Genomic DNA, 13,524 nt, shown 5'->3' with positions numbered 1-13,524 from the left:
TGTTTTCAATGATTAAAAAAGACTTGTAGACTTACAAAAGATATATACTTTTGGAATGGGAATGACCTTTACTAAAAATAAACAAAACACCAAAGAAAAGAAAACAACAAATTATCTTACCCCAGAGTAAAATCATCATTTTAAATCTGAAGTTTTGAAATATCAACAAGTAAAAAAAAATTGTAAGATTCTCATCCCGGATAATTGGAACAGTTAACTGCATTAACACTTCTATCACACCATCTTATGTACATTATTTTAAGAATACCTGCAAGGAATTTTTATAATAAACATATTTCAACAAATTAACATTCAGCTATATTCAGCCAACATTGAGGAAAAATTGAACATTCATAAGGGTGAGTACAAGTATATCCTGTAATAGAATGCAAAAATATGTCCACTTCAACAAAATATGTCATAAATATTCATTTCCAGAAGATAAATTTTTAGTTTCGCTGGAAAAAAGTGCAGTCATTGCCAGGTACATTTTGCTAGACTAAACAATTGCAAAGATGTTTCTTACAGACAAACTGTGGCTTACTGACTTGTAAAATGTGATCTTAATGGATATACTCTAGACAAAAGACAAAAGGAACAGAGAGTTAATTTTATGTTAATGGAATATCACAGCCAACACGCCATGTGGCAAAGCTGTCTATTTACTTGCTTGAACTCTCTAAACAGCTCTTCATGAGCTGCATTCCCATGCATGGCATATTCTACAATGGTTTTGGCCAGAGATTTGAAGCTGCCTGGTTTTCCCATCAGGAACAGAGGGATCTGTAACTCTGTACAAATCACCATCATGAACACGTCCTCCTTCAAGGAAGTGTTCCTAGCAATGTTCTTATCCAGATAAACATTATCTAAGAAAACATCCAGGCATCTGTGACAGAAAATTATGTCAAGTACAACATCCTAAAGGAGTCATCTTCTTTCTTAAGTCACCTCTCGCATCAAATGAACTTTAAGTTTCTTCTCCCATCATTCTTCTATATATTACAGTGACTTCACCAGCCTGTTTAGGTCAACAACTTAAATTATCTCACCCCTTTTGTGGCTGGCAAATGAAGATTGCACTACAAAACCTAAAAATGCTATTGACATGCAAGCCAGTAAACAACATTGGACATGCAGGCTTCATACTGAACTCTGAATGATAAATTCAAAGACTTTTCTCAAACTTTCAATGACCACAAACATAGATTTCCAAGACATTTTTTGCTAACATTTTGTATACAGGTTATATGAGAAAACAATGAATGCAAAATACAATAATATTGTTTAATGATGAAATTCAAACTATAATTAATTTCCTAAAATTGTTTTATAATGATCTAGAAGATAGGTTAACATTCATTGTTATTTCAGAAATATGTAACTTATGCGTCAGATTTAATACAAAATAAACTGTTCTCTCAACAGACATCAGCACTGCTTTAAATGCATTGTTATAGTTGCTGTTTTTTTTCTCTTCAATCATCTAATGACCTTAGGCAATTTTATTTGTGATAATAATAATAATAATAATAATGAGGACTTTGTATAGTGCCTAATCTTGACAAGCTCTAAGCGCTTTACAACATTAAATAACACCTAAAAACGTATATAATGAGATGATTACAGTGAAAAAACAAACACCATGAAATTAGAAGAAAAAAACGTGCGGAAAATAGCTATGGTGCTGATTTCCTTTGATGAAGGGTGTAGCCGGCGTGCTTTGATGAAGAGTGCATGTGTTATTGAAGTTGCCACCAAGACCAACTTTTGATGGCCAAACAAATGCTTGTTTGTTATTGCGGGAGCAATGAAACTGAATGGGTCATCAAAAGAAACAAACCAGAAAAACTCGACTATACATCCCTCTTTATTTGTATCCCCCTATTGATTTCAATAACAAAAACGTTTAATGTGATAAAAAGTGCACAGAACCAAGTCAACTGAATCATTGATTTATAATTTATAACCTGACTGTGTGACCAGAAATGCACTAATACTGGCATCCCCTGCACCTTTCATGCTTAACAAGCTTTCCATACTAACATGGAGCCATATTGCTTACACTATGGGCTACTTTATTTCCATCAGACAACATAATGACGTAGATCATCCTATTCGGTAACTGCCAGATAATTTCATAAATTACCATAACGATGAGAGTGCACGCACCCCATTGCTGAAACTTGACTTGTCCAGGAGCTGGAAACTGGAAATAAATCTTGAGCATGTCCGTCTATGATACTGATAACTTCCGTTAAACATGAAATGCACAGATGATGACTGTGTTAGAGCAACTCAACTCACAGTCAGGTTAGAAACTATAAATCAGTGAATGAATTGACTAAGTTTCTTGCACTTTTTATCACAGTAAAGAGCAGAAGAGAACAGTAGCAGCAGGAACCAGACAGAGGTTGTGTCAACTGCCATGTAGACACCAAAGAGTTCTCTTTCCAAAGAAGCAGACCCTATCCTGTTGCAAAAGACTGCTTCCAGACGGGGACGCAATCTTAGACAATAAAAGATAACCATAACTCCCTGTCCACAAAATAACAGCCCTTTTCAGTGCTACCCCAATACTCTAGAAAAAAGAGATACTAATTCAATTGTCAGTGGTATGTTAGTAAGTTAAAAAAAAATAGAAGTGTGTCTATAAGCACTTTGTTTCTGTAACTTTGTTAGAAATGTGTCTATAAGCACTTCGTTTCCGTAGCTTGTCAAATAGTCAGTGAGTTTGCATTTGTAATTAGTGTTTGTAAGTTAAAAAAAGTGAGCAAGTGTTTCAAAGTCAATATACGTAACATGTTCAAATTTCATGTGTCTATCATTAATAATAAAGATTTTATACCAATTTAAACTTTACTCAAATATTGCACTGACAGGACATAGAACACAATTAATTTTACTATATATTCTCTACATTTGTTTCTCAGTACTGACCTATCCATTGTGTGTTAGTCAATACAAATCGTGTGTTAATCTCAAATACCTTGACAGATGACTTCACTGTGAAGTTCTTGTCAAAGGTTCACCTGCATTTTTTTGAGAGGCTGGACTGTAAACAGAGGAGCATGTAAAAAGAACACAGATTTCAGCCCTGGATCATCACCAAGGCCTTATTATTCACTGTGCACTGTGGCTGAAATACACATAGACAACCACACCCTGAGCTCATATTCTGAAGAATAAACAATTACCTTTAAATCCCTACCAAACATGCATAAATCTAACTCTTCTATCACCACCAAAATGAGAAAGGAAAAACTGTTCTAATAGACTAGAACTACATTCGTGGGTAATGAACTATTAATTGTGACCTGATTCCAAGCATATCCATGCAGGTGGGTGGGTGTAAAAAAAAGTATGTATGTGTACAGGAAGGGGGAGGGGGTCAAACTTTTCCAGATTTTTTTACATATGTACTAAATGGATGTCCCCTAACGGTACTTTCAATTGAAAATTATTAGATGCTCTGTAGATTTATAAGAATGTACACAGAGATAGAAGGGCTTTTCATTTTTCAATTGGTTATTTCAATATATATTAATTTATATGAGAGAGAATAATCTTTTTTAATTCAAAAAGGTAAATAATTGAGGGCGGTTTAAGTTTCAATCTTGTTTATAGCAAACTTTTTTATGAGGATTATTTAATTTAACTTATAAATTTGATTCATATTTCGTATATTTCATATTTCGTATATTGAAGTGAAAATAGCTATTGAGTCTTCGCAGAACTCCGATCTCGAAATCCAGATCCTTCATTGAGTTGGTTCTTTGATACGCACTTGTAGAATTGTTTCCCCTTACAAAAGTTTGTTTACAGTGGCGTAAACAGATGTTCAACTTGCGTTTTCTATGTGATGTAAATTATATTATTAATATCGATTTTCTGACATATTTTGAGATCTGCTAAGCGTATTACTGTCTAAAAATGTATGTCGTTTTTACATGCAAAAATATATTTTCCACTTCACAAATTGTTTACATTTAATACAAGTTATCAAGTAACAATTTGTGATTAAGGGAGTCGGTATAAGCCTCTAGGTATTCTGTTGCTAGTTAAAGTATATACGTCCTCGTTCGAATGAGCTTTTATTAATTACCTTATCTAATTCTAGTGAACTCGTCATTTAAAAATTTAAAATGTTTAGGTAACTGTATCTTAAGCTGCGAGGTTTATAATGCTTCGTCTTATGTATTTTGATAGTTGTGGGTGTTTGGACTCTTTACACAATTATTTTCGATATGTATTATATGTCCTTGCTTTTCGGTACCGGGCTTTCCATTGTGTCGATATCCAGAACATATTATATGTTGATCAAAAGTATTTTTGCTGTAAATTTTACAGTTCTTGTCATGTTGTCTAGCATTGTTTAGAGAGACATAAGTGGAAATAAAGCAGTGTATAGTGGGTCAATGATTTCACTTCCGGAAACGAATCAGTGTCTCAGTGCACTGTAATGAAAATAAAAAGAGAACACGCCATAATACTCGTATTATAAAGAATAGACAATTCCTTTTAAATCAGTACCAAGAATGCCAACATATAGAGAGAGGATCACCACCCCAAAAATGGAAGAAAATAATACTCTAAAAGTAGATAGGAACTGCTTTCATGGGTACCGACCTAGGGGTAATAACTGTTAAAGGAATCCAATTTCTTTGATCAATAGATCTTTACAGGATTTAAAATCCACTCCCAAATCCTCCAACAATGACACCCTCCACTACATTTTATCTGAAATGAACAGTTTTCGTATAAATGACTCCATACTTGTTTTCCTATCAAGGATACCAATTGCTACAGGCAAAAACTATAATTATAGGGAGAGCTCTGTATAAGCCATTGACACAGGATATCTTAACCTAACAGCCTCAATATATTGAGATGGTCATAGGAAAACTAGGGGTCCTAAAAAGAAAAGAGACTTTCATTGGGCATTAAGTCATAATATTCAGGCAGATCAATAGGATTGTACTTAAGGACACCCCTGTTTTCATTTGTACATATGAAATTCTTTTCTATTCATTTAATGTTGTTTTTTTGTCAATGAGAACTTCTTTTTGATCTATTGGGGAAAATGTACATGAGCAGAATTCACAACTAGTTTCCACAGCTTTGGATCCAATCCAGGCTACTGAGAATATCCATTGTTTTCACTTGATGTCACAAAATGTGTGTACTTCCTTATCTGCAATTTTGATTCTCTAGCCACATAAACCAGCTCCTAACAATATTGTTCTTCCCACATGATTGTTAAGGCATGTCTTAATTTGGGCATCAGGACATAATACTTACATTCTGTTGTGCATGTCAATCACACAAGACCAGATGTGTGACTTTTCCCCTTTTCTCTTCAAGTAAAACATTGAAATTCAGTTATTCTTTCATAAACAAATAGATCTATCAATAAACTGATGCATAAACAAACGGATTCACAAACAAGTAGAAACGTGTAATGATTTTTAATTTTCATGGGCTGAGATCAATCATTTTGCAGTCGTTCAGGTTAAAAGGACAATCATTAAAACGTATATTCATTTTTTAAAAAGCATTTAAAGAATAATTTTTTGACATTCGGCACAATGTCAAGTTATGTTATTCTCATGCTTCGTTTTAATACAGTGAAGATGCAACTTGTTTGAATGATAATGGCTTTCATTCAATATCATCCTACGTCCATTATCTCCGCCACAAATACATTATTTGACCAGACAAATTAAAATTGGTTTGACAGCTGTCTTTGGCACAAAAACATGTTTTTGCGAAAAAAATTTTGTACATAAAAGTTCTTGCATAATACACATGCTTTGAAATTTTAATTCTGTAACTGATATTGTTTCCTAAAGATCGTTGTCTGGAAATACTCTTTCAAGATGATAAGCTTAGATAAAAATGCCAATATTGTCTGTTTGTAAAAAACATAACTGTATTTCTATTTGATAACAATACACACAATTACGGTTCAACTTCACTATTCTGTCTTTCAAAATATGCCAGAGAACTTCAAGTTTTATTTTTATTTTCATGCTTTAAGGGCACTTAATTTCAAGTATAATCTATGTAGCATTTCAGTTAAATAAATATCCTTATCAACAAAAAAATCAGATTATTATCTTGAATATACGTCATGACTAATGTTCACAAAGGTTAGTTAGGGACTCAAATTGGTGGCACAAGGTGCACGTATGTTGCATTGTGGTTATTTGCATACACAATCGTGATGTCAGTGAATACAACCCAATGAGACACAGTCCGAGAAAAAAACAAGCATTACATGGTCTAGGAAGTACTGAGAGCTTTGATATGTATTTTGTTTGAGGTGTTACTAGCATGGATTTAGTTGAAAATCAAACATTATTTATAATTGGGTACTTAACAAAACCATTTGGAAGGTCGATCAGAATAATATTCTGGGAAATCTGGTAATACAGGAATGATCCAACTAAAAAGGATCACAGTTGCTTTAATAGCATTTGGATGTTTGGATTTTATAAATTAAAGAAACTATATACTAATTGGTTATGTTCATAAATTCTGGATACATGTATTCTTACTGATCATCATCTCAAGAGTAAAGCTGCAACCAACATTTGTAAATGTGTACATCATATTCACTACAAATAATACCATTTAATTAAACCGAGTTGAAACTAAACCTGTCATAGAATCTACAGTATGGACGTAGAGCTGGCAGCTGTTTATCTGGTTTAGTTTATGTGGGTTTAGCACCATTTTTGAGCATATGATAGGTATTCATGGCATCCAGTGTAACTGGAGGAGGAAGAATGTGGGAAAGAACCACTGACCCATGGGTAGCTACTGGCAAATGTTCTCACTTACATTTGCCAAGACTGAGACTCGAATCCCACAATTTTAGTGTTGCCATTATTTATATTTATCTGGAGCTGTTGATAATATGCATTATGTACCTTGCTCATTGTGTGATTGCATCATTTATCTTAGGTCTTGTACCTCTCATTATAACAGGATTCAGTTTCTGTGTCATGACTTTGTTGAATATATCTGACATTTTAAATAAAACATCCGGGGGATTATTTAATTGGGTTAATCTATGTCACTTCATAAAATGATATAGCCAGCCACCATTTGCTTTTAAACCACAATCAGTGCTATATCCTAATTTGTGTTTTAATGAAGCATGTTATGGTGGGGTTTCTGTGAAAATAATATCATTTTATGACCTTTTTTTCTTCTTTTTTTTCTTCTTTTCATTATTAACATAAATAGCAGGGTTTTGTCCAACTAATAATGTAAATTATTTATTGGCATACATGTACAGAAATGTAAATTATTTATTGGCATGTACAAAAATGTTTCAAAATAACTGTTATAGTTTTAAATCTTAGCTAAGAACAGGTATAAATATGCAAATTATAGCTTAAGTGATAAAGTGAAATCAAAACTGATTTTTTCCTGAGAAGCTGGACACTATATGAAAAATGAATGTGAGCATTAGGCTTATTAAATTATGCAAAGAAACATTAATTATGTCAGAATTTCAGTAAATTTTCACATTGAAATAATAATAATAATAATAATAATAATGAGGACTTTGTATAGCGCCTAATCTTTAGAAGCTCTGAGCGCTTTACAACATTAGGCAACACCTATAAGATAAAAAAAACATAATATTATTACAAAAACAAACAACATGAAATTAGAAAAACATTAAAGTCCTTTTATCAGGTCTTAGTTTTGGTCTGAAATTGTCAGTTATATTTTTCCATTTATGCATATTTCCATGGCTTCCATATTGGCATATTTCCATGGCCTCCAAGTTCAATTTTTGTGTGTGCAAAATTCCAAAATTATTGTGTAGGGACATTTCTGCAGAAATGTGAGAATTATTTCTTCAAGACAAGCTACTGATAATAGAACTGTATGGAATATTGCATAGTAATGGAGTTACATGGATTTCTGTAAAAAGAAATATTTTAGCTTCTTTGGCTCCTAGCAATAAATACATCATAATTGTCACATTTAAACTGATTGAATTTTGTCCACTTAGTACAGGTTAAATGATATTATAGGGAATTAGCTCAAATTTACTGATCAGTCATTGATTTCTACTAACCAAATCCATGATCAGTTCTTGATTGATTTTTCTACATGATGTCTGAGCCAGATCTTTTGTGATCTTTCAAAAAGGCTGAAATTATAAACATTATAAATGGTGCAGAATTGAAGCTTGACAAAAGTTGATAATAAAAATCATCAGTTATGTTTTAATGTCACCAAAAGTAACCAATGCTCAACCAAGTTGATTGACTCGAACATTATGATTAATATTACAGAAAGAAGGTATGAAATGCATGGGATTTCTGAAAGGATAGATTTAAACTTTGGTTTTAAAAAAGTAAATTTTTACCTATTCAATGTTTTATGGCTGATTAGTCTTATGTAACTGAAATACTGTTGCAATCCCCATAAATCCTTTCATTTATATATGATGTGTCTATAATTTAAAGTACAGAAGGATATAGTTTTCTTGCTCGTCATTATTTACAAATACTACAAAGTAATTTACATTTAAATGGAAACAAATCGTCAAAATCTATTTAAATATATTAACTCAACAATTTAAGAGCTTAATCATGTAATCATGGCAATATCTTCCAAATTACGAAAGTTGATTGTAAGCCATATTTAGCTTACCATTTACACACGAGTGTTTACTAACCTTTGTGTTTTGTATGCAACTAAAAAGTAGTCTCCCTTTACACACAGTCGATTATCTTATTGGTTTGCACAACCAACTGATGATCAGTTATAATCAATAATCGGAACAACACTAGTCGAGGTAAAAGAAAAAATTCAGTAATGTAGTTATTCGTCTTTTTTCAGGCATCTCCAGAATCAGATATGAATAAACTTTTATTGCTTTTTACAAGGTGTTGTTTGTAATATACTGTATATACTCGCTTATAAATCAAGTCACTCTACAAAACACAAAGATCCTGATCTGCCATAGCATAGTGTCTGTAGACCAGTCACACTACAAAACACAAAGATCCTGATCTGCCATAGCATAGTGTCTGTAGACCAGTCACACTACAAAACACAAAGATCCTGATCTGCCATAGCATAGTGTCTGTAGACCAGTCACACCACAAAACACAAAGATCCTGATCTGCCATAGCATAGTGTCTGTAGACCAGTCACACTACAAAACACAAAGATCCTGATCTGCCATAGCATAGTGTCTGTAGACCAGTCACACTACAAAACACAAAGATCCTGATCTGCCATAGCATAGTGTCTGTAGACCAGTCACACCACAAAACACAAAGATCCTGATCTGCCATAGCATAGTTTCTGTAGACCAGTCACACTACAAAACACAAAGATCCTGATCTGCCATAGCATAGTGTCTATAGACCAGTCACACCACAAAACACAAAGATCCTGATCTGCCATAGCATAGTGTCTGTAGACCAGGGTATATGTTGTTTTTTTCTACTGATAACTCATAACAAACTGCACAGACCCAAATCCATTGGTGCATTATATAATGGCATAGGTGGGTCTGTGCAGTTGCAGTTGGTCTCAGCTTATAAGTGAGTATATATGGTAGGTTTATAATTAGGTTAGTGTGACAATTGCATCACCATATGTACTTGCTTATAGGTCACATCCAACTGCAAACTGCATAGACTCAGATCTGCTGTTGCATATAATGCCATATAATGGCTCCAGTTAGGAATAATCTGAAGAACAAACAGCATAGACCTTGATACACTGGCACATTATATGATGGCAGATCAGGGTCTGTGTTGTTTGTAGTTGGACTTGATTTATAAGCATGTTTATTTGATAAAGCTGACTTTTAGCAGATATTGAGGTTTTTATTATTTTATTTTTTTCCAGAACATTCCTTCAACTTTTTCCCTGTGGTCATAGGCAGAGTGACATTCACCATCAATATGATAGACAAGTTACAAGAACACTGATGTCTTCGACTGCAGCCTTACCAAACAACACCAATGATACTACAGTTCCTTACCAACATGTGAATGGTATGTGGGCAAAGCAGCTAAACACTCAATCAAAAACTCATTATCTCATAGCTGATGTTAACCATGAAGAAAATACAACTTTAACTTAATAATCTCTTCAGAAGTGGCTGAAAACATCTTAGATAAGTTGAAAAAGCTGTTGCATTGACTATATTTGTGAGAATAATCACTTTTCAGTTCCCACAATATAGAAGAACAGTGTTTTTAAGTTGCTTAATGAATAAGACTGTCAAACAGCCATTAGACTTGATCATTTAGATGCAAAACTATTATGATCTGCTTCACTTATTTCAGACTGCATGTATTAGTAAATCTTGTTATTAAAATATCAACTAATCTAGTGTTGTCATTTTACCAGTCTGGCTCCAAAGAAGGTTTCAGTTACTATAGGCTGATTTCTATACACCCCACATGGTCAAAATTGAAAGCAAAGCATGTATAGTACTCTTTGAATGGATTTGTAAATGAATATGCCCTATTACTTCCAAGCCAATATGGCATTTTATAGATTCATTCAATGTAAAGATGCATTTAGTTCCTTAATTGATAAATTGCTGCATACCCCTGATCAAGGTAAATTAATAGGTGATGTGACTGTTGATTTTGAAAAAGGATTTGACCCAGTAAATCATGAAATCTGGTGAACATGTTGGGAGTTGAATGTGGTGTAAGTACATTATCATGGTTTGCATCATAGTACAATGCGATGGTTTGCATCATAGTACATTACCATGGTTTGCATCATAGTACACTACCATTGTTTGCATCATAGTACATTACCATGGTTTGCATCATAGTACATTACCATGGTTTGCATCATAGTACATTACCATGGTTTGCATCATAGTACACTACCATTGTTTGCATCATAGTACAATACCATGGTTTGCATCATAGTACAGGACACATGTACCATGGTTTATATCATAGTACACTACCATGGTTTGCATCATAGTACATTACCATGGTTTGCATCATAGTACATTACCATGGTTTGCATCATAGTACACTACCATTGTTTGCATCATAGTACAATACCATGGTTTGCATCATAGTACAGGACACATGTACCATGGTTTATATCATAGTACACTACCATGGTTTGCATCATAGTACAGTACCATTATTTGCATCATATTTACCTTGAAAAATACTTAATATATTTATTATTATTACAAATGTAGTCCTATCTGAATTCAAAGAAATAGGAATGATGTCAAGTCATTGTTCAGTTCTTTGGGCCTTTGTTGTTTTTGTTATTTATAAATAATTTGTTGATCACTTTAGAAGATGGCATGTTCCAATGATTTTTTTGTTGATAATGGCATATTAACTGACATGATAACTCTGTCCTTGAATTAGAAGAAAATATCTTAACATGGATGATCCTCATTTCAAATGAAAAGATGATAATCTGTTGATATAATTATAATAATTCATTGTTGCCATGTGTGCTAACAAAAACTTGACATGGTCAGAACACTTGCGACTTGTTATCAAGAAAGTAAATTCAGCCTTATACATTCTGGCATGGTCAGAACACTTATGACTTGTTATCAAGAAAGTAAATTGAGCCTTTTACCTTCTAGCTTGGTCAGAACACTTACGACTTGTTATCAAGAAAGTAAATTCAGCCTTATACTTTCTAGCATGGTCAGAACACTAGTGACTTGTTATCAAGAAAGTAAATTCAGCCTTATACCTTCTAGCATGGTCAGAACACTTAAGACCCATTAACAGGAAGGTGATTTCAGCCTTATGGCTTCTAGCTATGTTTAGCATCTTTCAGACCATTGCAGGAAGTAAATCCAGCCATATGGTTTTTAGCATGATCTGCCTACTGAAGACCAATTAGCAGAAAGGTGAAGTCAGATTTATGGCTTCTAGCTTGGTCAGAACACTTAAAACCTATTAACATTAATGTAAATTCAGCCTTATACCTTCTTTGTAAAATAAGATACTGTCTGTCAGTGAAGCACAGGTAACATTTTTAAATAATAGTTTTATGTTACTATATTTAGACTTAAAAAATTTTAACAGGTGTAATGCAAATGAAAAGAATTTCTCCAGCTTTCCTCACTAGTTATACCGGCTAATTAAAAAAAAACCTTGTTTATCTTAAGTCTTGTTAAAGGAACTTTTAATTCTCTTTATTTTTGGTGTATGATTGATGGGTGTAGTGTGGGTTATAGTGTATACCACTTGGCCTTACTTCAGATGTGCACTTATCAAAACACTGCTAGCTCCACTTGGTCATACTTTTTTTTACATTTTATATGTTTGGTAACTTATTGCACTTTCAGGAGCTCGTATTGCCTTGCCTGGAAAAAATTATTTTCCCAATTTTAGTATCTGCTAAAGATAGTGTATATTTGACTAGTTCAGGCTGATTTTTCAGCACAAGGGGAGTAGCCATTTTAGTCAGCAGTGTTCTTAGATCATGTACAATTTCCACAGTACAGTATCCAAAGAAATTTCAGCCTCATTACATAAAAGTATGCCAACATTCTCTCCATTTTGCATGTTGCAAATGTAAACAACTTCAATTTATATATGTCAGTCTCTCAGAAGTTCATAATATCTGTAAGTGCTCCCTTACTGGATATAATGCTGTAATGCTTCGGACCACAGGCCAAAATTATACAAATTATCTTTTCTAATAGGATTCTGAACATGTTACATAATTTTTTTAACTTGATTTGGTCATTGTCACAATGCATTTTTACAGTCATCATTTGATTCCAATTATTGTATTCACTGTCAGATTTGTATTCATCACAATGCATTTTACAGTCATCATTTGACTCCAGTTATTGTATTCACTGTCAGATTTGTATTCATCACAATGCATTTTTAGTCATCATTTGACTCCAATTATTGTATTCACTGTCAGATTTGTATTCATCACAATGCATTTTTACAGTCATCATTTGACTCCAGTTATTGTATTCACTGTCAGATTTGTATTCATCACAATGCATTTTTAGTCATCATTTGACTCCAATTATTGTATTCACTGTCAGATTTGTATTCATCACAATGCATTTTTACAGTCATCATTTCACTCCAGGTATTGTATTCACCATCAGATTTGTATTCATCATAGGCTATAGAGCACCTGAAATTACCCATGTTTCTAATTTCCAGCTGTTGTAATTGGCCCATGTCAGCTGTTGCATCTTGTAAAAGTACACAGAACTCTCAAATTTGGTTTAGTACCAAAGCCACTCCCTCAGATCAGCAACTTAATATTGGTACATCACCTCACTGTTCATATAAAAATGAGCTTAATATTTGTCACTGTTTATTAACAGTTTGATAAAAATGAGGTTTTTTTAGGTTATTGTTTATTAACACTGATAAAAATTAGCTTATTATAGGTTATTGTTTATTAGCAACTGGATAAAAATGAGGTTATTTTAGGTTTTATGTCTGTTGGCATGGGTTCGAGTCTAGGATTTGGCCAATGTGGGTCCATGAG

At 33.3% G+C, this 13,524-nt stretch overlaps 1 protein-coding gene across 1 annotated transcript in view; it reads left to right on the top strand.

Moving 5' to 3' along the window:
• Positions 1 to 3,809: 3,809 nt before the first annotated feature.
• LOC149773605 (uncharacterized) overlaps positions 3,810 to 13,524 on the top strand; it is a 28,235-nt gene continuing 18,520 nt past the window's right edge. The window contains exons 1-2 of the mRNA XM_089946305.1: positions 3,810 to 3,864; positions 9,895 to 10,043. Coding sequence (XP_089802431.1) covers positions 9,977 to 10,043 — 67 coding nt within the window. The 5' untranslated portion in view covers positions 3,810 to 3,864; positions 9,895 to 9,976. The remainder of the gene's footprint in view (positions 3,865 to 9,894; positions 10,044 to 13,524) is intronic.

Source organism: Sinohyriopsis cumingii, unplaced genomic scaffold, assembly GCF_028554795.1.
Source record: "Sinohyriopsis cumingii isolate HCF-2022 unplaced genomic scaffold, ASM2855479v2 utg000624l, whole genome shotgun sequence".
Taxonomy (NCBI): Eukaryota; Metazoa; Mollusca; class Bivalvia; order Unionida; family Unionidae; genus Sinohyriopsis; species Sinohyriopsis cumingii.
The sequence above is the reverse complement of the archived record's forward strand: the minus strand, read 5'-3'. Positions and strand labels throughout refer to the sequence as shown.